Raw genomic sequence first — 25351 nt, 5'->3', positions numbered from 1 at the left:
CATTTTAGTTTGTCAATTAGAATGAAATATTTTGATACTGACATATTTTGGTTTATGTTTTGAGATTTTGAAATTACCTTTGTATATATACCATTAGTATTATATAAAATAATGAATTTAATATAGTTTTTTAATTAAAAAAATAAAATAAAATAAGATCGTTATATAAAAAAACATTTACCATTTTTATTTTGTAAATAACACTCACATATGATATCAGGTAATTCTAATTCTAAACAATCCATCTAATTACTAGGATTTCTTTATCCAGATTACAAATAGAGTGAGATTTGAGAGGGTCTGAGATGTGAGAAAAGCGATGCCGCTGCTCAAGGACCAACTACAGCTAGAACCAGAAAGTGACTCAAAGCCAAAACCAATACATCCACCTCCAGAATTTTCCACGTGTCACAATTCCACAATTCTCTCACGCGCATTTTAGCGCGTGCAGTACATCAACTTTCCTATTTACAACCCACCACACCAGTCCTCCATCACCCTCGTGTCTGTCGTGCCACGCACTTTATCACTCTCATCATTTCGAAAAGAAAAACGCCAAAAACGCGCACCGGCGAGCTCTCCGATCTCCGGTCATCTCAGGCCCGACCAATTCAACCCGATCTTCGTTTGGTACTTTATTTTCCATCACCGATTCTCTTCATTTCGTTTCTATTTAGGGTTTCTAAGCTGTTTATTTTGATTTTGATGATTGATGGAGCTAGATATGTGTTGATCGGTGATTGAACAGGAAGAGTATAAGGTTTGGGACGATGAGTGAGGTATTCGAAGGATATGAGCGCCAATACTGCGAGCTCTCGGCGAATCTCTCCAGGAAGTGTACGGCAACTGGTGCTCTTAATGGCGGTAATTCAAAAACTCCTCTTTCAAATTCTCAATTTTTGTTTTAAGTCTAAATTCATGTTGATTTATTGTCTCTGTGTGTGTGTGTGTATGTATGTTTTGCCCTTTGAAATTTTGAATTTTGATGCATATATGTTGATAAATTTTGAATTTTTTATGAAGGTGGCAAAGCTTTAATTAGTTGATACATTGATGCCCTGATGTAATTTTTGGCTTGTGTGAATTACGCAACAAAATTAAGGTTATCATTTGTAGATTTTTAGAAATTAATTAATTTTTGAAGAGAGGGATTTTTGTTGGATTGGATTGGCTGGTATGAATCCGAAAAAATTTGCCCGCTACTTTCGCGCTAGCTCGAAAGATTATTCATATTGAGGGTGAGTGATCTTATCTGATATGTTAGTAATGATCAATACGAATGTGAGCTTAATCTACGATTAGTTACACAATTCATTTCTTGGATTGAGTTAGACTTTTAGATGGAATCCTTTTGTGAATTGACATGTGTAGTCAAATGGTGACTACACTATTACATTTGAGATTTATGGGTGCAATTTGTCTGTTGAAATTCTTAACATTTGATGATATTGACATGAATGGGAGAAGAATCTGAATTCTAAAGGTTCTGAATGATATTGGATAATCCAGTACTGCATTGTTCTTGTTCCACTTCTCTGATAACTTTCTTAGCATTTTTGAGGTGTAGAGCTAAACTGTACTCTCAATGAGAGCCATTTTGTTGTATGTTTTATGTATCATCAGAATACAACAGCATAATCATATTAGGATAATATTTTTTGGATAAATTGTTATGAGTGGGGGAGGAGGATTTGAATCCTGTTTCTCCTAGAGAAAACCAGTCAATGCCATCAAGTTACAATGCTCTTGGCATTAGGAGAGTTAACTGTGACAAAGTATTTGATAAGATTTTTTACATATATGTGTGTGATAGGGGTAAAATTGTCATATTGTGATATTTGTGTAAGTACCGACATATATAAATAATGTACATGTATATTAGGGTAATTAATAAACCCTAAACACTCATCCTGAGAACATGGTATCGTAAAAGAAATTCACCCTTACTGCCATTGTCGGCTTCTTCTTTTTATTTATTTATTTTTTTTTTCCATTAGCTCTGGTGGCCACATTACATACATTATTTAAACCTAAAAAAAAGCCGAGAAACTTATAAACTTGACCCCGATCTGCACCAATGACAAACCCTGTCACCACCCACAACCATGAACCATGTAGGTGACAATATTCTTGGTTTGTAAACCTGCAGTAAGCCTTCATTGTGACTACTGCTACACCGAGAAACATCTCTGAGGCCCTGACAACCTCTGACAATCAAGTGGAAGATAGTTAAACCACTGGAAGTACTTCTTACCACACCGATCTGTCCTTGTATGGTCTAATCACTGTATGACCAATGATCTTTCCTGTTGGGAGTCTTGATATGCTTGACTCTGGTATGTGCTAATTCTCCTTTTTGTGCAAATGTTGTGTTGTGCAATTGCTTAAGCCTGTTCATAGCCTGTTGAAGGTTTTGTTTGCCGTGGTTACATGTTAGGCTATTGTTTCCTATGCATGTGATGACAGCATGTTGGCATGTCGGTTTGGAATTGTTGTGTTGCTTTTTTAATGTCTTGGTTGTTGCCTTGTGGGAGTTGATGCGGGAGATGCAAGAAAATTATTATTTAATATTATTTATGTTTGCAAGTCAATTGTATTTTTATGTTTTAGGTCCTAGTAGTTTATTAGGCTATTAGTATTTTAATTTGGAAGCAAGGTTATTTTTGTAATAAGGCAATTAGGGTTTCCTAGCCAATTAGAACTAGGGTTTAGCAACCCTTTATAAGCAACCTATTGTATTCCTTGAGAAGATAGTTGATATTTTGATGAATGAAAAAAATGGCCGTTTGGTCTTTCCTTGGTCTGGTGCCAACTCTAGGTCTACCCTAGGTGCTGGGTGTTAACTCCTAGTGGTTTTTCCGCTTGGTGCTGACTCCAAGCAAGGCCTAGGTGCTGACTCCAAGCAAGGCCTAGGTGCTGACTCTTAGGTCATATTCATTTATTTTATTGTTCTTTCAATTTTGTTCTGGTTGTCCTGCGTCAGGAGTACTATTTGTTTGTGGACTGACTGAGTGTTGGCCTTTGGTTTGTTTATTAATTTTTTAGTGTTGTTCACTTGGCCAAAGCTTATTTTTCCCTTGGTTTACAAATTCGGCAGAATGTAAAAAGTTTCATAGTTAACGGTTCTTGATTTGTCAGTAGTTTTTTTTTTTTTGGATAGGTAATCAAAGTTTTATTGCATGAAAAGTACATTGTGTTCATGATGATGAACACTCTGTGCTTAAAAATAATACAAGTAACTCGAGAAGAGATACAGACAGAAAGAAGAAAATCTTAAATGGAAATACATTGCACATCCCAAATCCTAGACCACTAAAACAAAGTCCCAACTAGCATATACTTCAAAAGATCTACACATCTCTCAGTATCTTCTAAAGTACGAGTATTAATGCCAGATTAACCGCATAAGACAAGCTGGAACCATATTCCAAACATTTGAAAATGTTTCCCCAACCAATTCCTCCATCCAAAAAGAAGAGAGGCAACCGTCATCGGCATCACCCACTGGATCCTTTTTCAGTAGTTATAGAAGTTCTTATTAATTTTTCTTGAGTTTTAAATTAGATTGTGGGAGCTTATTTGATAGCTTCTAAGTAAAGAGTTGCTTATTTAAGTGGTGTTATTTGCTCAAAGGTTTGCTTACAAGCTGTGCATGGATTTCTCACAAGGGTGGGAGCTTATTTGATAGCTTCTAAGTAAAGAGTTGCTTATTTGAGTTGTGCTATTTGCAAAAAGGTTTGCTTACAAGCTGTGCACAGATCTCTCACAAGGGTGGAATTGAAATGGGTAGTGAGTTCCGCCCTGTGAGAGGTATGTGCATATTTTCTGCACAAGTATTTGTGCAATTAGATTTATCCCAAAACAAAGTCTTTGTACAATTAGATTTTCTTGGGGAATTCCTGATGCAGATATGATTTGCTCATACAAAGTAAGACTGCAGCTGTGGAATGATGAGTATTTAGTTTGTTAAGGGAATTAATTGCCTAGTTCTGCCTTTTAAAGTAAGACTTAAGTTGCGGAATGTTGAGTATTTTGTTTGTTAAGGGAATTAATCGCCTAGTTCTTCCGTTTTGTCCCCTTTCTCTCCCATCACCATCACCATCACCATCACCATCACCATCACCATCACCATCGTAATCATTATCTTTCTCTTAACTCCCCATATGCACTTAGCATTAACTTGATGGTAATGTTTTTTGATAAGCCGTTTTGCTAGGCATTGCATATCGCGACCATGTTCTGTCAATCTCCAAGCACCTTATAACTTATTACAACCATCCTGTCACTTTCTTATGTAGGCCGGCCATATATTCTAAATTCCTAGGTTTTCTTAGGAAGACAGCCCATAAATCATGGATACTAATAATAGTTGACTTGTACTTTGGTTCTTTACACATGCTTAAAATATGTGGAGTGATAGATACCCGTCCACTTCCCCCTCCCCCCTTTACTTTTATTTAAGTGCTATGGGCAATGATTTGTCAAGGCCTACCAGAAGCCACTTATAATGTCTTATTGATCTGCAGAGCAAAAGAAGCAAAAGGTTTCTGAAATAAAGGCTGGAATTGATGAGGCAGAAGCTTTGGTACCCTCTTTACTCTTTCTTCCTAGGGTGATTTTCAATGTTTTGTATCTGCAGTAGTAATAGAGATGTTTCTCATAAATGTTTCAGATTCGGAAAATGGATCTCGAGGCGAGAAGTTTGCAACCTAATGTCAAGGCTGTGCTTCTTGCTAAGTTGAGGGAATATAAATCAGATCTGAACAATCTGAAAACCGAAGTCAAGAGAATTGTATCAGGCAACTTAAATGCTGGAGCTCGAGATGAGTTGCTGGAATCAGGCATGGCAGATACACTCACGGTATGTCTAAAATTGCATGATTTCCTTATGCTTATTGCTGTGATATGCCATTGTGATTCATTATCTGTTAGTGGTTTTATGATTGATTTAGTAACTTATTGGAAAGAGATATCCAGTTTTCTATCTTCTTTGGTGCCATTTTTATTTACTATTGCAGTTTACTTTGTCATTGGAATGATGGCAGTCTTAAGTTAATGGGTCCAGGGAAACAGACAATCTAGGGCAGTACAAAGTCTTTTACTTTTTAAAAATTCTTACTCTGTTTTGCTTCCCCATTGTGGTAAATTGAAATTTTAGTCTCTTATTTGGAGGACTGATATCTGGTGAATATTGATGACATTCCTTTTTCTTTGAATTCATGGATTTTCATTTGACACAAATAATTGATACATATGCAATAGGCATCAGCTGATCAGAGAACAAGACTGATGACAACAACAGAGAGATTAGGCAAATCTGGTGACAGAATTAAAGAAAGTAGAAGAACCATGCTGGAAACAGAGGAGCTTGGTGTTTCAATTCTTCAAGATTTGCATTCTCAGCGACAGTCTCTCCTGCATGCTAATAACACGGTAACTATTTTCGAGCACTTCAAACTTAATTTAGTGTTCGACTAAAATCTCTACAATAAGAAGATTGCATTTTAGTTTCATTTTTTTTTTCCTTTTTTTTCCCCTTTTGAGTAAAATTTGAAACAGTAATTGGTGTGTTTCACTTCGGAACATTTGCATGCCACTCTTTTGCATCATTTACACTTTTTTTTTGGGGGTATGTCTCTGTGTTTTATTTATTGTTTTTTTGGTCTCACAGTAGTGCTTAGCGTTGAACTTCTATTATCTTTGACCATTATATTAACTTCAAGTTTTAGCTGTAAAGTATGAGTATTTTGCCATCTACCGAAGGTCTAGGATTTCAAACTGCAGCAGTAGTTTTGAAAATATATGCCACTGTATCTTCCTGATGGTATTTCTGATATTTCAGCTGCACGGAGTGGATGATAACATAGGAAGGAGCAAGAAAATTTTGACAAACATGTCAAGGAGAATGAGCAGGAACAAGTGGATGATTGGCTCCATAATTGCAGTTCTTGTCATTGCTATTGCCTTGATCTTGTACTTCAAACTTAAATAGTAAGGACATGTTCTCTTGTTGGGCTTGTGGGTGTCTCTGTGGTACACCGATTTTTTTATTTCTTCTTATATTGTGCTTGGCTTGGTTTTTCTGGGAGCGTGCAATTGAGTGATAACATAAAGATATTTAGCTGTTCAGTAACAGCGACATGGTGATTTGCTATGTTCATCACTGAATGTATAATGTGTTCTGCATTGTAACTTTTGTTATGTATGGAATCGTGATTCCCCTATGATGAGTAAATACAATGCGGAGTATAATTTTCAAATCATCAAATCAGATTTCTATTCCAATGCTTTTGAAGAAATTTTCATCATGTCCATTATTCAATGCTTATGCTTTTTCTTAGAAGATATTTGGTTTTGGAATCAACTACAGGCTACAAGATCCTAAATGCGATGTTATTGCTTCGCGTATATATCCAATTTAATCTCTTTCAATATTAGTTGTGATTTCTTGTTGGTTATGAATGATTCATGTACAGAACAAGTACATGATTGCTTATGATTTGCAGGTACACTTGATTAAATCCCAATGTAATGCTACCAAGAGAAGGGGAAAAAGGGTTCCTGATTCATAAAATAGACGAGCAGATCTGCTGTTTCATTGTTATTGATTAAGCAAAAATGTGAAGAACGGCAAAAGTGAGAATAACCATGCAAAGTAGATAAACTGGAAACTGACCACCGAACGGTTGAAAAAAATGGTGTTTTCTCTTCTTGTTCTTGGGTTTTTGCCTCAAAATGGCAGTAATATGACTTTGTTGGGATGAACTTATTTTCAACTGGCACTGATTGGTGTTGGAATATACAAGTTCAAATTAGTTTCCTACTTATTGTAATTATTGAATTGTATACATAAAAAAAAAGTTCAACCTAAAAAGAGTGTAATTTTTTAAAACATCATATATTAGTGAAAAATGCCATTTCTTTTTAAAAGATATAACATGCATAACCAAAAAAAAAAAAAAAATAATAATAAAAAGAGGTAATGTTAACAAGCATAGTGCTCTGCATAGTAAAGTTGGATTAACGTAGGTTCCACTTAATAAAAAAATTAGATAAATAAAAGAAAACACAAAACTGGTCCTATAGTTTATTTTAATATATATTTTTTTCTTTTTATGAAGCTGGTCCTAAAAGCTAACATATTTCCAAAACTAAAAATAAAATTATTTGAAATAAAATGAAGATAAAAAACTTTTAAAAAAACAAAAAGCTTTTAGCTAAATACACACACATATAAGTTGTAATGTAAAAACTTGTCTTTTCAACGGCTATGGAACATGTTGTGAAGACAATGAGAAATGGTGTTCCAAAACTTGGGGTTGCTCCCTTTGAAATAGTGACGAAGAGCTCTATACGAAGCTTTTGGACTCCTTGCCTCTGCAATGCTCTCTCTCTTTCTTCTCACTCATATAGAGTCATTGATTGATACCTCATAAAATAAAAATCATTCTCTTTTAAAGTTTCAACTTTCTTTCATATGATATGCCCAACCCACTCTACCCTCACTCAACACTTCCGTTCCCTTCTTCGAGCCTGTGCTCGACACTCCTCTCCCAACACAGGCAAAAAACTCCACGCCACTATCATCATCACTGGCCTCGCCAGCTCCCCAAACTCCTTCCTCCACAATGCCTTACTTCACCTCTATTCTGTCTGTGGCAACCCAACTTATGCACGCAAACTGTTCGATAAAATTCCCCACTCACACAAAGACACCATAGACTGGACCGCTTTAATGGGCTGCTATGCCCGCCATTGGGTACCTAGAGATGCACTGTTTTTGTTTGTTGAAATGGGGAGAGAGGGTGTTGGAGTTGATGATGTGGCCATGGTTTGCATGTTCAAGGTGTGTGCGCGGTTGGGGGATGTTGAGTTTGGGGTGCAAGGACATGGGTGTTTGGTGAAGATGGGATTGAGTGCTAGTGTGAAGGCCTGCAATGCGGTTATGGATATGTATGTGAAGTGTGGGATGTTGGGTGAGGCGAGGCAGGTGTTTGAAGAGATGGAGGAACGGAGTGTTGTGTCGTGGACAGTGATTCTGGATGGAGTGGTTAGATGTGAAGGTGTGGGGAGTGGAAGGTTGGTGTTTGATATGATGCCGGAGAGGAATGAGGTTGCGTGGACAATAATGATCGTGGGTTATGTGGAGAGGGGGTTTATCAGGGAAGGGTTTAAACTTCTTGGTGAGATGATTTTTGGTTGTGGCTTTGGGTTGAATTATGTTACACTTTGTTCATTTTTATCGGCATGTGCACAGTCAGGAGATGTGGTGATGGGTAGGTGGGTTCATGTGTATGCTTTGAAGACAATGGAAAATGAGATGGAGATCATGGTGGGCACGGCTTTGGTGGATATGTATGCGAAATGTGGTAGGGTTAATGCTGCATATAGGGTTTTTGAGCACATGCCACGAAGGAATGTGGTGGCATGGAATGCTATGCTTAGTGGGTTAGCAATGCACGGACGGGGTAAAGTTGTTTTGGATATATTTCCTCGTATGGTGGAAGATGCCAAGCCAGACGAATTAACTTTTATGGCTGTGTTAAGTTCCTGCAGCCACTCAGGTCTAGTTGATGAGGGTTGCCAATACTTCCATGAACTTGAAGCGGTGCATGGCATAACACCTACAATAGAACATTATGCTTGTGTGGTCGATCTTCTTGGTCGGGCTGGTCATTTAGAAGAAGCTGAAATCTTAATAAAAAAGATGCCAATGCCTCCGAATGAGGTGGTTCTTGGATCCCTTTTGGGTTCATGTAGTGTCCATGGAAAGCTAGAGCTGGGTGAGCGAGTTCTGCAAGAACTGGTTCAGATGGATCCCCAGAACACGGAATATCATATCCTGCTTTCAAACATGTATGCCTTGGTGGGAAAGAGAGACAAGGCTGATTCCCTTAGGCAGATTCTTAAGAAAAGGGGTATTGGAAAGATGCCTGGAATGAGTTCAATTCATGTTCATGGCCAAGTGCACCAGTTCTGTGCAGGGGATAAGTCACATCCGCAAATCACGGATATTTACATCATGTTGGATGAGATGATTCGAAGATTGAGAGTGGCTGGTTATGTCCCAAATGCCGCTTCCCAAGTTTTCTCCGGTTGTGACAGTCAGGTGGGTAATGTGGATGAATTGGAGGAGATAGAACAGGCATTGTTCTCACATAGTGAGAAGCTGGCAGTCTGTTTTGGACTTATTAGCACAAGAGCTGGTTCACCTCTTTATATTTTCAAGAATCTGCGTATATGCCAAGACTGTCATTCTGTTATTAAGATGGTTTCTGATATATACAATAGAGAAATTGTTGTCAGAGACCGCAATCGTTTTCATTGTTTCAAGCATGGTTCTTGTTCTTGCTTTGATTATTGGTGACGATAACACAATATGCTGATAATTGTAAAGAAACAGTATAGGTGTTGATCCATTAACTGTGTATCTGTTTGTATCTTCTGATTGTCAGTTGATCATAAAACAATAAAGCTTGTCTTGTAGAGTTATGTGTATAAGCTTATGTCCTGTTGGAATCAAACTTTATTGTGACAGATTTCCTGGTCCTTCCATTTCAAGTCATCTTAAAGTTTTGCCAACCCCAATAGTTTTGGGGCAAAGACTCTTGTTGTTTCAGTTCAAGCCATCCCATTTCATTTAGTTTGACATTCATTCCCGTTCTCCCATGGGAGCTTCTCAATCTCATCCCTTCTTTAGTGTATGATTTATGCTCCCTTATGGTCTAAAATGATGTATAGCAGTACTCAGTCCTGCAACTAATGGTTGTCTCACCATTTTCTATTTTCTTGCATTGCCATTGTATTTACTATTGGAGTTCACTTTGTCATTTGAATGATGACAGTCTAAGTTATTGGGTCCAGGGATATACGCTGTCTAATTCTTTATTTATATATATATATATATTATTATTATTATTATTATTATTATTATTTAAATTCGTACTCTGTTCTGCTTCCCAATTGTGGTGAACTTTTAGTCTCTTATTTGGAGGACTGATAACTGGTGAATATTGACAACATTCCTTTTTTCCTTGAGTTCGTGAATCATCATTTGGCACAAATAATTGATGCATATGCAATAGGCATCGGCTGATCAGAGAGCAAGACTAGTGATGACAACAGAGAGACTGGGCAAATCTGGTGACAGAATTAAGGAAAGTCCTTCTATTACTTTTCGTTTGAGTAATATATGAAATTGTAATTTGATTCTGCTCTGATGTTCTTCACTTTGAAACATTTACATGCCATTCTTGAATATCATTTACTTTTTTTTGGGGAGGGTATGTGCGTGTGTGTGTGTTTTCCCTTTTTGTTTGTTTTTATTTTCAGTCTCAGCATTAGTGCTTAGTATTGAACTGTTATGATCTTTGTCCATTATATTATCTTCATATTTTAAGCTGTAATAGGTATGACTATTGTGCTGTCTACCAAAATTATATGATTTTCACACTGTAGTAGTAGTTTTGAAATTACATGCCACTGTATTTACCTGATGGTTTTCCCTGTATTTCTGCTGCATGGAGTGGATGATAACACAGGATAGTGCAAGAGAATTATGACTAACATGTCAAAAAGAATGAGCATGAACAAGTGGATTATTGGCCCCATAATTGCAGTTGTTGCCATTGCTATTGTCTTGATCTTGTACTTCAAAAATTTTATTGCTTCACTTAGATTCAGTTTTAACATTTTACAATCTTAGTTGTGGTTCCTAGTTGATCACAATTTTTATAAAGAACAAGCACATCAATGAGGAACCACAACAACAAAAAAATTCTGGTAGTTTTGTATTCGGATTATTTATGGTTAGATCCCCTGCATTTCCATCTTTTAGCTTCACTAATGACTTATTTGTTCAATATTTGCAAGAAGATGAAACTAAACTGAAATTTTCATTACACTTCAACCCCAAATGTCTGAAAGAATGATGCAAATCCACTTCTATCTTATTAAATTTAACATCAACTTTCAGTCACCAAAGCTTTCCTTTGCTGAATAATGCAAGCTACTGTGAATTAACTTCTTTTGGCCTTCTGACCTCATATTCAAGTAATCACTAGGCTTAAACCAGACTCTTGAGTTTCTCCCTTTTGAATTTATCATAATCTACAAGCACTCCATCATTAGCTTTTTGCTTCTTGTCATCCACCAATCTTTGGATCACCTGTTGTTGGATACAATCTCCTAGTAAATTTATGGCTAAAAACAATGGAAATTAATAGTAATTTTCAGGACAAACTAATAAGGAACTTGAACTGATAATGATGTGGTAGTAGTTGTTGCAGACTTGCAGCCTCATAAGGCCTGGTGAACTATAGTCAAGTTCAATAAAACAAAAAAAAAAATTTTAACAAAATTTTTCATAATTGATGAGTTGACATGTGATTAATGTTTTAATAAAATTGGAGTTAGACTATTAGTGATGGGACCATGTGAAAGTGATGTTGGTTTAATCACAACTTACCATGCATATCAATAGTTGTGAAAAAAAATTGTGAAAATTTTGTGATTCAAAGCATTACTCAGTCCTCACGTATATCTGAAGTAGTTTATCAAATTGTGTGTTGTTACTTACAAATAGTATATATGATATACTTCAAGAATTTGAATAGTGAAAATAAAGAGAGATTTAAATAGCAAGTAGATTTGAAGGACTTACTGACACTCCAATGTCTTGAATAACATCTTTAGGAACCAAAGCAAGTGCAGGTGGAAGAACAAAGCTTATGTTCAGCTCGAATTGATTTTTAATCCAGCTTTGTGTTCCCCGTCTATCAGGGTATATGGCTCCTTTAGCATTGGCACTGAAGCCAAATGACTCCCGAACATCATCAACCCCTAGGAGCTCCCATTTTGTCTGTAAAAGATTAGCTTTTCATATTTATGTTGGAAGGTGAAGCAGCACATAATATATCAACTTTTCTAGTATGCTATTTATGATTTATCCAAAGAAAAACAACAATAATAATAGCAACAATCAAGTCTTTGTCCTAAAATTTTAGGACCAATCATGGATACTCAATAAACTAATTAGGGCCGGTCACGTTTATTTTTGTATATATGCGCTCTTAGTTTGTTTTTATTGTAGCTTACCATTTCAAGCTCAAGAACCTTCGTGATCTCACAAGGAACTGCTGAAGGGTAATCCTTCCCTTTTGATTTGCATGTCAACCGCATGTCAATTATTGGCTGCACTTTTAGGAACAAGACTTGTAAGGGTGGCAGCTGAATTCTCCATTCGTCCTACAAAAATTAAGCATAAAAACATATGCATGAGAAAGAGGTTAGAGTCATATACTCATATGTTCCTAATAAGAAAAATAGCATTTTTTTTAGAGCAACTAAAGAGGTCGATTATAGCATTAAAGCATACTACAAGTAAAATGCTAAAGTTATTATCAATTTTATTTCAAAAAGTTTACAAATTGATTTGACAATAAATATGATTGAAGCCACTTTAAAAACATAATAAATAAATATTTGAATAGTTTTCTGTATTTTTTTTTTGAAGAGAAATGTTATATTCACAACATATTCACAACAAATCTTTTTTTTTTTTAATATACAATTTCACAACAAATCTTAAATGGCAAAAAAATAATAATTTCAGTGATAAGTTCAAATTAGAATCAATAATAACTTATCACCTAAGGTTTGTTGTAACAATGTTACGAAATGTAACACTTATTTATTTATTTTTTTTAAATGGATGGCTTTTGGTAACATATAAATTTATAGTCTTGTAATGTTTTTAGCATCACTCTTTAATCAATAAAACAATTAGATTCATAGATCATTGATAGTTAACATTAATACAATGGAATTTTACTTAGAAGTTAGCTCAAGAGAAACAAATATAAAACATTTATGAATAAACAATTATATCAGGAATAAATATAACAAAAATCAACTTCAAAATGTGCGGAAGTTTCTTACAATTTTATGCTATTCAAGAATCTTACAAGTAATTAGGAAGCTCTCCCAAGCTAATTATAATTAAGAAGTCATTTCCCTTCTACAAGTACCCTCCTGAAAACTTGAATTTCGGGCCTTACTCCTCACACCTCACAAGCACTTATACTTATGGAGTGACTATCACACTAAGGGTGTACGGTGGTTTTCTTACCAATACTTAGTTGTTCTATAAAGTTCAGGTAATTAAATCATATTTTCTAAGGGAAAATTAAATCATATTCTAATGGTAAAATACTTTCATTTTCTCCCTTCTCACATAGTAAAGGATCTATTAATTAAATTCACATGAGACCCATTGTTCATGTTAAAGGGAGGAAGTACAACATTATTGTACTATTGGAATATTGCATAATTTTCTAGAACAATTATACCCAAAAATGATTTAACCTTGACAATACCTCAAAGATGTCAAAGTTTACAATTCCTTTTACATTTTATATTTCAAAAAAGATAACAAGAATGAAAAATGTTATTAAAAATGATAGATTGTAATCATGCATTACACTTTTCTTATTATTATTAAGTAATTCGTAAGACGTAGTAAGGTAAATGATGCCGCACTCAATGTGCATGTCTCTCATTATGAAAGAACTGTTAAGATTGTTACAAACTAGCCAACATAGTACAAACCCTTATATTATCTTTCATAATTTGAGCCATTTTTGACTTACACTTCCTTTCTATCATGGTCCAACAATACTTAGATTTGTTGTTTGAGAGAGAGAGAGACACACACACACACATGACAAAGTTTCTCTCTAAACTAATTTGAAGAGAAACTCTCTAAACTTGTTATATTTTTTTATTGAATGTGAATTTTGAAAATATTACTGTTGGATTACATATTCTTTATGTTTTTAACATGAGTGTCAAATTTTGTTTAAATTATATTTTATTTGTTATTCGATCAATAAACTTATTTTTTGTGCAAAATATTTTACCACCAAAAACTTGAAATTTAAACATGTCATTAATGATATAACTATTGATCTTTAATCTTTCTAAAATTTTACAAACATGAAGAATGTAAGAAGAACATGCAATCTAACAGTTAAATCTTCAAAATACATATCCAATAAAAAGATATAATGGAAGTTTGAATGATTTTTCTCCAAACTAATTTGGAGAGAGAAACCTTTTTCAAACACATATATGCACAAATGTATACATCTGTACATGTTTGCTTGAATGTTAGGGAAAAATATCTTTTTTTTGGGAAAATAATAAACTGATATCATATGAAGATTATTGATTAAATATCTCTTTTAACTTATTAATTTAAAAAAAAGTTTCTAGAATTTTTAGTTTTAACTAAATATCATTCTTCTATAAAAAAAAAATCATATATATAAAATTCAATACATAATTACCATACAAAGTTGAAAATTTTAATCTTCTAAAAAGAAAAATTTGAGAATTTTAAAAAATTTTCACTTTTTTTACTAAATAAAATTGATAGATTTATATTGTCTCTAATATGACATACTTATAGTTTTTTTTCTCATTTATGAAATATTACTTTTGATTTCTTAAACGTTGAAATCTTTTGAATGTTTTTTTTTTTTTGGCTGAAAATTGAATGTTAGAAATTAGAATAAAAACATTTGACACTTTTTTGGGGGGACCAAGAATATCTTTTATTTTGATAACGTGACTCTATCCCTTAATTCACCCATTATAATAGACTATATCATTGATGGATATGGTGAAGTTAAGGATTACAGTGATGATTTTATTCATAAGCTTAGTCAACTGAATCAAAGTAGATAAACTGATATTTTTTCAGCATAAAAATATTGTTTATAATTTCACAAAAAAAATTTGAACAATTATTTTTTATAATAGATGCATCATAAGATATACATGGCCCACATAATTCGAACATAACAAATTCTGCCAAGAAAATCTCAGTTTGAACAATATTTTTATGGTATATAAATAATAAATAAATAAATCAAAGAAAGTGGAAGTAGGGCAGTCAAACACCTCACTAATTTGCAGTTTTTCTCCATCTGTAAAGGTTGCTTTTAAAAGTCTGGACCCATCCTCCAAATACTGATCAAATGAAGCCTGCTAAAACCAAAAACTAGTATAACAAAGTATCTTATACCTCAAAATTTTAAGTCGATAGAAAACGATGAATTTTAATTATTTAATTATTATTCTATCACAAAAAAGAAATAGGTACCCAAGGTGACTCAGAGAGAGGAAGAGCTGAAGTGAATCTAGAAGAGAATTTTATAGGCTTTTGATTGATTGGCTTCCATGATGCCATTTCATGGTAGCTACGGCTCTTCTGCTTACCCTTCCTCTCTTCTTTGCCAAGAGCACATCGGGTTCTTGATCTATGGAGAAATAATGGAGACTTGGATGTACAAGAAAGACTTGCAAGGGCAACCTTACCCATCATCATCAGTTGCAGAGAATTTGTTCACCTTTACAAAGATGTTAATTAATACTAGCAAGCAACAAAAAAATAATAATGAAAAACTACCTACTACAAATTAGTGATATATATAGTACTCTACTGCACTATATATCTATCTGGTTAGGAAGTGAAGGACATATATACATGACGGGGATGGTTTGTTTCCCTAAAATGTCGAGTATGAAATTTTGCAAACTATTGCACATTTATAGAAACATTCATAAATGGAGTACAATAATTATATGTGTGTATGTACATTTGGCAACAAGTCTGATTGGCTGAGTCTTTTGGCTAAATATTGCAAAAAATGGAGTTTTTTTGTTGTTATAGGTACTGTTCCAAGTTATTTAAGGAACTGAGGAAAGAGAGTGAATTTCGGCAACATTGTTGTCGAAATTCTAACAAAAGTATGAGAGAGAAAAAGAAAAAGTATGAGAGAGAAATTTTTGAATTTTGGTAATGGCATTACCGAAATTCCTTCTGCCCCAGCCACTGCCCGAGTGAGTGAGTGAGTGCTCAAAGTGTTCGAGTGCCTGAAGCAAAAAAAAAAAAAAAAAAAAAAATTGTTTTGTGGCAATCCCATTGCCGAAAATGGAGGGAAAAAGTTAAAAAAAAAAAAAAAAGGATTGTGGCAATGGTATTGTCGAAATATGGGAGAAAAAGAAAAAAAAAAAAAAAGAAATTGTGGCAATGGTATTGTCGAAATATAGGGAAAAAAGAAGAAAAAAAGAAATTGTGGCAATGGTATTGCCAAAATAGGGGGGAAAAAGAAAAAAAAAAAAAAAGAATTATGGCAATGGTATTGCCGAAACAAGGGAGAAAAAGAAAAAAAAGAATATCTATGTACTTTAAACGATTCTAATAAAAAATTTTCAAATACAACAAGCAAAAAGTAAAAAAGCCAAAAAGTTGCTCTTTTTGGCTTTTTGTCTTTTTGCAGACTGTGTTGTATTTGATAAATTTTTATTAGTACAGTTTAAAGTACATAGATTTTTTTTTTCTTTTTTCCCCCTGTTTCGGCAATACTATTGCCACAATTTTTTTTTTCTTTTTCCCCCTATTTCGGCAATATCATTGCCACCATTTTTTTTTATTTACTTTTTCCCTCCATTTTTGGCAATGGGATTGCCACAAAACTTTTTTTTTTGTTGCTTTGGGCACTTGTGCACTTTGGGCACTCACTCGAGCAGCGACTGGGGCAGAAGGAATTTTGGTAATGTCATTACTGAAATTCAAAAATTTCTCTCTCATACTTTTGTTAGAATTTCGGCAACAGTGTTGCCGAAATTCACTCAATTCCTTAAATAACTTGGAACAGTGCCTATAATAACAAAAAACTTCATTTTTTTTGCAATATTTAGCCAAAAGACTCCTGATTGGCCTGTACCAAAAACTAAATGATTATTATTATTTTTTTTTTTTTGAGACCGAAGATAGAAAAAAACTAAATGATTGAAATGAATTGTCACCAAACTTTTGGAAGGAAAGCAACTTCTTGAAATGAATTGTCACCAAACTTTTGGAAGGAAAGCAACTTCTTCATTATTATTATTATTATTATTATTATTATTATTATTATTATTATTATTGTATGAGTTAGCTAAGTTAAAATTATAGTTGATATTGTTCTTTGATTAGTCTAATATCTTCACAATTATTGTGATAGTGGAAACTATGATACTAGTTTGTTGCGAGAAAAAGAAGTATTTTCACAAAAGACATGATTAATGTGAAAATATTATAGGCTTTTGAAAAATCTCACAAACAATTAATAGGAACGAAGTAAAAACAATTCAAGAGAAAAGTGTGTAAGATTATCTTCATTAAGAGACTAAATGAAGCCTACATTAACTAATTATTACATTTTGAAGTGACTCTCAATTAAAGGGTTCCTAGTTTAACCTTTAAAAAGCATGTGTTAGATCCATCAAAGGTTTTCTAAGGTGTAGGCAATGTAACAAAAGGTTTCCTTCATTATTCATTGTTTTTACAGTGAGATTTTTTTAATAAGGGCACATTTGGTAATGTTGTTCTACTAACACTATTTAAGTGTTGTAGAAATATGTGTGGGTAAAAAAATGTTATAAAAATATATATTATTTTGTTTACACAACGAAAACTGTTATTTAAATAATACTAACAAACAAACCCTAAATTACTTGAACAGCTATGGTTGAATATGGGGGGGAGGGGGCGGTTTTTTTTTTTTTTTTTTTTTTTGCTGTTTTAGATTTTCAACAAGTGGTGCCAGAGCCTCCTTCATTCCATGTTATTTTGTAATTTTTCATTTAATTTTTTAGACATGATTAATCTAGAATTATATGATTATCTTAATTATGGCCGAAAATTTGATGAATTTAGTTTATAGTTTTTTGAGATTAGTTAGAAATTAATAATTACTTTAATTAAATAACTTCACCGGCCCCCTCCCCTCTCTGACCATTCAAATACCATGGGCGGCAATAATTTTCTTTGATCTATGACAACTGAAAAATTGACACATACCGACATACGTCTTCTCCTTCTTTTTTTGATAAGTGACACATCTTGCATGATTTCATCTTTTTGGGATTGAGATTCAGACAGCAAATGTTGATGCATGACGCACATGTTGCCTTATTGGTACTCAGTCGACTGTGGAAAGTCTCTTTCACAACGTAAATTGGAATGGTTTTCCGTACAATATTTCGTCGTACTATTGACGTTTGCCAATGCAAACAGAAGTTCCCTTCTTTTCTCTCAAGTCTCAACAGTACAATTTGTCTTCGCACCAAACAAAAAACAACACAACATATTCAAGACTGTGGCCTTCAAAAAAATCAAGCGGCATAGTAGCACCAACAAGCTCTTCTGGTTCTCGTTCAACGAGAGCAACGACCCCCAAACCGGAACCCACTAGAGAGAGAAAACACGCCGCCTAAGAGAGAGAGACGAGAGAGAGAGAGAGAGAGAGAAATCGCGAAATACTTCATTTTGTCTGTACGTGTATTGCATCCGGCAACAGGCAACTCCGTAGCATAGACCATTATTAAAAAGAAGAAAAAAGAAAGTTATTCAATTCAATTCTGAATTTGTGAGGAGAAAAAAATAAAAGGCAGAGGTGCATCTATGAGCGTGTGTGTGTGGTATCTCATATCGGCTCTACGCATTATTGTGAAGTATGATTGTAATTTGTGAGTAATGAATAACGGTGGCGATGATGATGATTATTGTAAAAGAATCCAACAACAGCGACAACCAGGCGTAGCCGTCCCAAAAGTAAATGCGTAAATATTTTATTATTATTATTATTATTTTGACTTGGCAATACAGTTGGCAGTTGATGTTGCATATGAAGTAATTTTTTATAATTCTGTTTGGTATGTTAGTATTTTCTATCCAAAATATAATAGTAGAAACTAAATTGACATGATACTGAAAGGATTAATGATCAAATTGATATATAGTATAAAAAATAATGACCAATTTTGTAATTTACCCGATATTTTTTTTTAAATATTTTCTATAAGATGAGTTATTTTCTAAAAAATATTAAAGTGAAAATAAACAAAGCGACTAAAAGGTCAAGCTCATTGTTTTTCTATATTTATTCTAGATCATGAGGAATTACAACCATATCGAATTCTCGTTGAAATGATAAGTGGGAATAATTTCATTATTATAAAATTAAACGTAAGACATTAATCTTTTTCGTGTCTTTTTTCTTATAATTTGTAAATTTTCTGTTGGTTATAATAAATTATTGTGTGGAGAACGATTATTAATATTTTAGTTGTTATGAAATTGCCTTTGGGAGAATAGTAAGTGATTTTGTTTTAGTGAAGCCTTGCATATTTGTGAAAGAAAGGTTTACAAGCATGTGGTTGTTGTTACATGCTTGATGGCATAACATAATGCATATTACGTTTTTAATACTAAAGCACATTAGAAGCTCTATTAAAAAAACCATTATAATTTTTAATGGAGGGTGAGACTATAAGACAAGTATATTATACACAACACACTCTTAAGCAATATGTGACAATTATTCCAGATTCCTCTCTTTTTTTAAGAAACAAACACTCACTAGAAAGAATGGATAAACTAGGACATATCCCATATTATTAAATGATAAAATTGTGATATTTATGTTTAGGAACTTTTATATCATAATCTCCTTAATAAAATCTCTTTTATAAACAACCAAAAAGATAAATATTAGAATTTGAGTAAAAAAAAGCTACAATATATCATTCATGTCTAATTTTCGAATGAAGAGTCTTTCATCTCTAAACATTATATAAGGTTTTCCTTTTTAGGCTCAAAATACATATCTACTTCCTAAAAATTGAAATTTTCACTCCTTGAACTTATCATAATATCCTTATCTTAAAAGAATTATTAAAAATCGTGCTAATATAACTTAAATGATATTACGACATTTTAATATGAGAAGATTTGTAAAATTTTTCATTACTAAACATATATTTTCAAATCAAGATATAGAATTTGGGACAGAGAGGTAGATTTATATATGATAATATAGTAAAATGAACCATCAATAATTTCCTTTCATCTGGAATACTTTAACATACCACAATTATTCTAGGTTGCAAGTTGCAACTTATACAATGGTAAACTTATAAAAACTTATTTGGAGGTAAATTTTCAATAGTTAATACTAGTCTCTTGCACTCTCAATACGCATGCTTAAAGAGAGAGAGAGAGAGAGAGAGAGAGATATATATATATATATATATATATATATATATATATATATATATATATATTAAAAGTCCATTGTATAATAGTCTTGTTGTTTAGATGAGAAATTTTCTAGGTGTGAGAGAATTTTAAAAGCTTTAGTAGTCAAAATATAAATATGTGGAAAAAATTGGGATAGTTTTAATCATTTGCAAATTATTTTTTTGTCCTTAATTTTTATTTTTGGGAAAATTATTTTTGAATAAACAATAAGAGTAGTTTTAAACATAATGAAATTTGACATCAAGATTTCTATTCTAATTTTTTTGATACAAGATAGAAATTCTACTTTAGAATAATTTAAGGTGGCGTTTGGTATGGGAGAATTCATATTACTCTTGACATCCAGATTCTTGGGAATGTAATGTGTTGCAATCTAAATGCCTAGCAATGTAACTATTCATATGTTTGGTTTAATTGAAAATCTAATAAGAATCTCTTTCTTGTCAAATTTAAGCTTTACTTAGAATTAGAGTATTTTTTTTTATGTGGATATTTTGACCAGTAATGAAACTATTTAATTATTCAAGAGTTTTAATGATGCAAACGAAGAAAAGTTTAGATTTATATTTCGGTGAATTGGACGCTACTACCTACAGATTTTTCAGTGCTCAACATTTTAAATTTTTTTTATATATTTATATATACACTTCATTCTTATAAGCGTTAAAGTTGTAGATTTTAGGCGTGATGGATCTAAAGGTCAATTTTTGCACAGTTTGGTTGTTTAAGAAACTGTGCCCGAAATGATGGAATTGGGGGAAAAAAAAGAAGAAGTCTAATAAGCATGGGTTTTGAGGTCTGACAAGTTATAAAAAATAAAAAATAAAAAAATATGAAGAAAAAGAAAGCTATAAAGTGTAGCACACGTGCTTGTCTAGTGTGACATAGTACTACTACTCTTACCTTTTAAGGCATAGCTGGTGGCAGATATTTATATATAAAGAAAAGATGTTATGATTAGGTGGAATTTTGGTATGAGATAAGTAGACAATTATGAGATATTTTTTCAATAGTTTATCTTCTGGTCAGATACCGTTATAAGTCTTTCTTGAATTATATGATTATTGAGTAAATGGTGCTTGTAAATTGTTAGGTGAGATCTAAGGATTTTAGAGAAAGTGTTAGGGAGAAGTTCTTGTAATGAGCTAGCTGAGGTAAGTAACCTTATCTTAATTGGTTTTATTTTGTATATTTTAACTACGAAAATTGTTTACAGTTGTTACAATTTTATTTCTATTGTATTACTGATTTCAAGTAAAAAATTATAACAAATATATCTGATTACTGAATATATGATGCATTTTATTTAACTGTTTTTAGCTATACTGATTCAAAGTAAAGAATAAATAATTTTCACAAATATATATGAGCATTAAATATAAGATTTATTTTATTTAATTGTTTTTTTTTTCTTTGGCTATATTGATTTAAAGTAAAGAATAGTTTCATTGAAACTGAATTTTTTAAAAATTGACTTTCAAAACAGGGGCATATTCCTAAATAGTTTCAAATTGGGGGCATTTTGTTGGAACTTTTCGGCGAAAGGGATATATCCCCATTTTCTCCGACTTTGTTGGGATGAACTTATTTTCAACTGGCACTGATTGGTGTTGGAATATACAAGTTCAAATTAGTTTTCTACTTATTGTAATTATTGAATTGTATACATAAAAGCAAAGTTCAACCTAAAAAGAGAGTATAATTTTTTATTTTTTTTGATGGAAAGACTTGACTTTTATTCATTCATTGAAAGAAAGGAAAACATCATTATTACATGCCATCTCCATGTGAGTGGGGCACTCCTCAAGACATGCAACGTAGTTTTCTATATTAGTTGCATGTTGGGCCAGCAAATGGGCCGGCACATTTGCCAGCCTTTTTGTATGTGAAAAAACAACATTCCTAAAGCTTTTTGCAAGGTGGAGCTTCTAGCAATAATGTTGTGCACTGACGATGACGTCTTGCATAGTCCTTGAAGCGCGTTGCAGATGCATAGTGAGTCACCCTTCAACGTGACATCCCTCACCCCAACATCCAGTGCGAATTGTACCCCAATCTCCATCGCCTTGGCTTTTGTCTCCAACACTCTCAAAGGAAGAGCAAGCTTTCTGCTGAGTGCGGCAATCACCAGGCCTACCAAGTCACGAATTATCACTCCAATACCCACCTGCTTCTTGTTGGAAAATATGGCTCCATCCACATTTATTTTGTAATGACCCGGCTGTGGGGGTCTCCATTTTGTCACATTTGAAGGCTGTCTTGTACGGGTCACTGGTTGCACATTTGCTGCCTGAAACTCCTCCAATACCTTCAAAGAGCTCCTAACGATGGCTTTTCCTTTTTTGCGCTTTCCCCCGTGTCTGACAGTGTTTCTATCCTTCCATATTCCCCAACATATTGCAATGGCACGTTCCACTAACCCTGGGTATAGTTCCGTCCATCTTTGTAAATGCCACATTACATCCATAAACTTCCATTGTGGACTGACCTTAAACGGAATGACCAGCTTGCTCGAGGACCAAGTTTCTTTGGCTTTATCACATAGCCAAAAGAGGTGGCATGTGGATTTAGATGCTTTTCCACAAGAGTCACAGATGCTATCCTTGGTGATACTTCTCTTCTGCAAGTTCTCTTTGGTGGCTAGAATATTCTTACATGCTTTCCAAGCAAAATGTTTGATCTTGTTTGGCACGTTCATGTCCCAAAGGCATCTCCATGTCTGTTTTAAGGCTGTAGGGTCAGAGCTTTCAGTTATATTATCATCAGACTGTATAATTTGGGCCAGTTCGTACGCACTCCTCACTATGAATTTCCCATTTTTAGTTTCCAACCATATCATACGATCTATCCCTCCTTGAGCACTTAGAGGGATACTTAGGATGTCTTCCACATCCTGGGGAAGAAAACATTAACTGATCAGATCTTTCTTCCATTCCTTTCTGTTCCCATCAATCAGGTCACAAACCCTTACCACTTGCTGACTTGTGTTTTATGGTGTTACCACTCTATAGGTGCTCGGTTTTTGAAGCCATTTATCTCTCCAAACCAGAATCTTTTGTCCATCCCCCACCTGCCATCTTAAACCTCTTTTAACCACATCTTGGGCTGCCCAGATACTTTTCCATGCAAAGGATGGTTGACTTCCCAAGCTAGCCTCAATAAAATCACATTGTGGGAAGTACTTGGCCTTATAGACTCAGTAGAAGAGTGAGGACGAGTTTGTTTGTAATCTCCATCCCTACTTCGCCAAGGGGGCTAGATTAAACAGCTTCAAGTCCCTAAAGCCCATACCACATTTTTCCTTCGGCAAACACATCTTCTTCCAGCTCATCCATGCTAGTTTCTTCTCGTCTTTTACTTGCCCCCACCAAAATTGCCTGACCATCCTCGTTAACTCATCACATAAAGAATTAGGAAGCTTGAAATAGCTCATCGTATAAGACGGGACTGCTTGAGCAACCGCCTTTATCAGTACTTCCTTCCCTGCATTTGAGAGCAATTTTTCCTTCCAACCTGCTAGCTTGTTTGACACCCGAAGTTTCAGCTGAGCAAAAATGTTTCTTTTCAACCTACCTACTAAGGATGGCAGCCCCAGGTAAGATTCATGTTGCTTGATGACCTGTGCACCAAACATAGCTTTTATTGTTTCCTTGACACCATTGGCTGTGTTATGGCTAAAAAATAGTGAGGTCTTGTTCCTATTCAGTTGCTGGCCTGATGACTCTTCATAGACTTGTAGGACCCGCTGGATTTCGAGGCATTCCTTCACTGTTGCCCTCTCAAAAATCAAACTATCATCAGCAAAAAATAGATGTGAGATTCTAGGCCCTCTTGCAGATGCTGCTATACCCTTCAGCTCCTTGTTTCATACAGCCTTGTGTAGCAATGCTGACAAGCTTTCAGCACATATCAAGAATAACTATGGCGACAGAGGGTCCCCTTGATGCAGGCCCCGCGTAGGGACAATTTGACCATATGCATGCCCATTGACACATACTGCATAAGTGACTGGTGAGACACATCTCATGACCAGACGGATCCAGTCCTTATGAAATCCCAGTTTGGCCATAATTTGTTGTAGGCAGCTCCATTCTACACGGTCGTAAGCTTTGCTCATATCCAACTTCAATGCCATCTCCCCGCACTTGCCCTTCCTTTTCCTACTAATGTGATTCATTATCTCATGAGCCATCAGCACATTATTCGTGATGAGCCGTTCGGAGACAAAAGCACTTTGGTTTTCATAAATTATATCCTGCAACACTAACTTCAGTTTGTTTGCCACCACTTTGGAAGCTAACTTGTAAGCCACATTGCATAGTTTGATTGGTCTATAGTTAGTCACTCTTTCAGGATTTTTGGTTTTTGGTACAAGGACAATAAGTGTTTCATGAAATTTAGGGGGAGCTGCACCTTGGTTAAGAAAATCCAACACAGTCTATATAACAATAGATTTAACCGTAGGCCAAAAGTGCTGATAGAATAAGGGAGGCATACCATCGGGTCCAGATGCTTTCATGGGATGCATCTGTTTTAGAGCTTTCTCCACCTTTGAAGCTTGGAACATTTGTAATAATCTGGCATTCATTCTGTCGATCACTTTGGTGTGGAGGGCCTCAAGCAATTCTATACTGACCACAGGTTGAAAGGATGTAAACAAGTTCTCGAAATATTCTACAAAAATTCTGCCAATCTCCTCTTCATCCTCTTGCCAATTATCTAATGAGTCTTTGATTTGGAAAATAGTATTTCGCTGGTGTTTGTTAGAGGCTTTGGCATGAAAAAAGGAGGTATTACGATCACTCGACTTCAACTAGCAATTCCTTGATCGCTGATGCCACATGTCTTCTTCCACCGCCATCATTCGGTTCAGCTCCATCCTCGTTTCTTCCACCTCCTCCATATCCACACCACCATCCCGGCTCCTTTCCAACCATTGAAGTCTTTTTTGGAGTGTTGAAATTTTCCAACCTACGTGTCCAAATATATTTTTATTCTAGGAGGAAAGTGACCTTCTGCATTCATCCATGCATTGTGTAATCAAATTTTGAGAACCCATGGTTATTCCCCTTTCCCAAGCTTCAGACACGACTACCTTACATTGTTCATCCTTAAGCCACATTGACTCAAACCTGAACATTTTAGACTTTCTATGCTCTTTCCGCCTCAGTACCAACATGCAATGATCTGACGTTGACG

The 25351-nt window shown here is 34.3% G+C and overlaps 4 protein-coding genes across 6 annotated transcripts; 2 read left to right on the top strand and 2 right to left on the bottom strand.

Moving 5' to 3' along the window:
• Positions 1-280: 280 nt before the first annotated feature.
• On the top strand, positions 281-6268 carry LOC142615009 (vesicle transport v-SNARE 13). 3 transcript variants are annotated; one of them, XM_075787678.1, is made up of 7 exons: positions 503-630; positions 749-864; positions 2150-2336; positions 4527-4585; positions 4673-4861; positions 5263-5433; positions 5843-6268. In XM_075787678.1, exons 3-7 carry the CDS (start codon positions 2297-2299, stop codon positions 5990-5992), a joined length of 609 nt encoding a protein of 202 aa, XP_075643793.1. In that variant the 5' UTR covers positions 503-630; positions 749-864; positions 2150-2296; the 3' UTR covers positions 5993-6268. The 3 variants fall into 3 exon arrangements, with proteins under 3 accessions (XP_075643779.1, XP_075643785.1, XP_075643793.1); XM_075787664.1 differs by lacking the exon at positions 2150-2336 and having other exon boundaries at positions 281-630; XM_075787670.1 differs by lacking the exon at positions 2150-2336 and having other exon boundaries at positions 497-630; positions 723-864.
• Positions 6269-7151: 883 nt separating this feature from the next.
• LOC142605572 (pentatricopeptide repeat-containing protein At5g15340, mitochondrial-like) lies at positions 7152-9496 on the top strand. Its single transcript, XM_075776982.1, has one exon. The coding sequence runs from the start codon at positions 7478-7480 to the stop codon at positions 9365-9367; it is 1890 nt and encodes a 629-aa protein (XP_075633097.1). The 5' UTR covers positions 7152-7477; the 3' UTR covers positions 9368-9496.
• Positions 9497-10867: 1371 nt separating this feature from the next.
• On the bottom strand, positions 10868-15438 carry LOC142622663 (uncharacterized). Its single transcript, XM_075796184.1, has 5 exons — positions 15167-15438; positions 14965-15048; positions 12097-12246; positions 11663-11860; positions 10868-11167 (listed from the first exon to the last, which is right to left on the bottom strand). Exons 1-5 carry the CDS (start codon positions 15389-15391, stop codon positions 11066-11068), a joined length of 759 nt encoding a protein of 252 aa, XP_075652299.1. The 5' UTR covers positions 15392-15438; the 3' UTR covers positions 10868-11065.
• Positions 15439-21977: 6539 nt separating this feature from the next.
• LOC142634090 (uncharacterized) lies at positions 21978-25089 on the bottom strand. Its single transcript, XM_075808370.1, has 5 exons — positions 24956-25089; positions 24650-24783; positions 24150-24565; positions 23535-24011; positions 21978-23045 (listed from the first exon to the last, which is right to left on the bottom strand). Exons 1-5 carry the CDS (start codon positions 25087-25089, stop codon positions 21978-21980), a joined length of 2229 nt encoding a protein of 742 aa, XP_075664485.1.
• Between the last annotated feature and the right edge of the window lie 262 nt (positions 25090-25351).

The sequence above is a fragment of the Castanea sativa genome, chromosome 1, assembly GCF_040712315.1.
Source record: "Castanea sativa cultivar Marrone di Chiusa Pesio chromosome 1, ASM4071231v1".
Lineage (NCBI taxonomy): Eukaryota > Viridiplantae > Streptophyta > Magnoliopsida > Fagales > Fagaceae > Castanea > Castanea sativa.
This window is presented reverse-complemented; position numbering and strand designations above follow the sequence as displayed.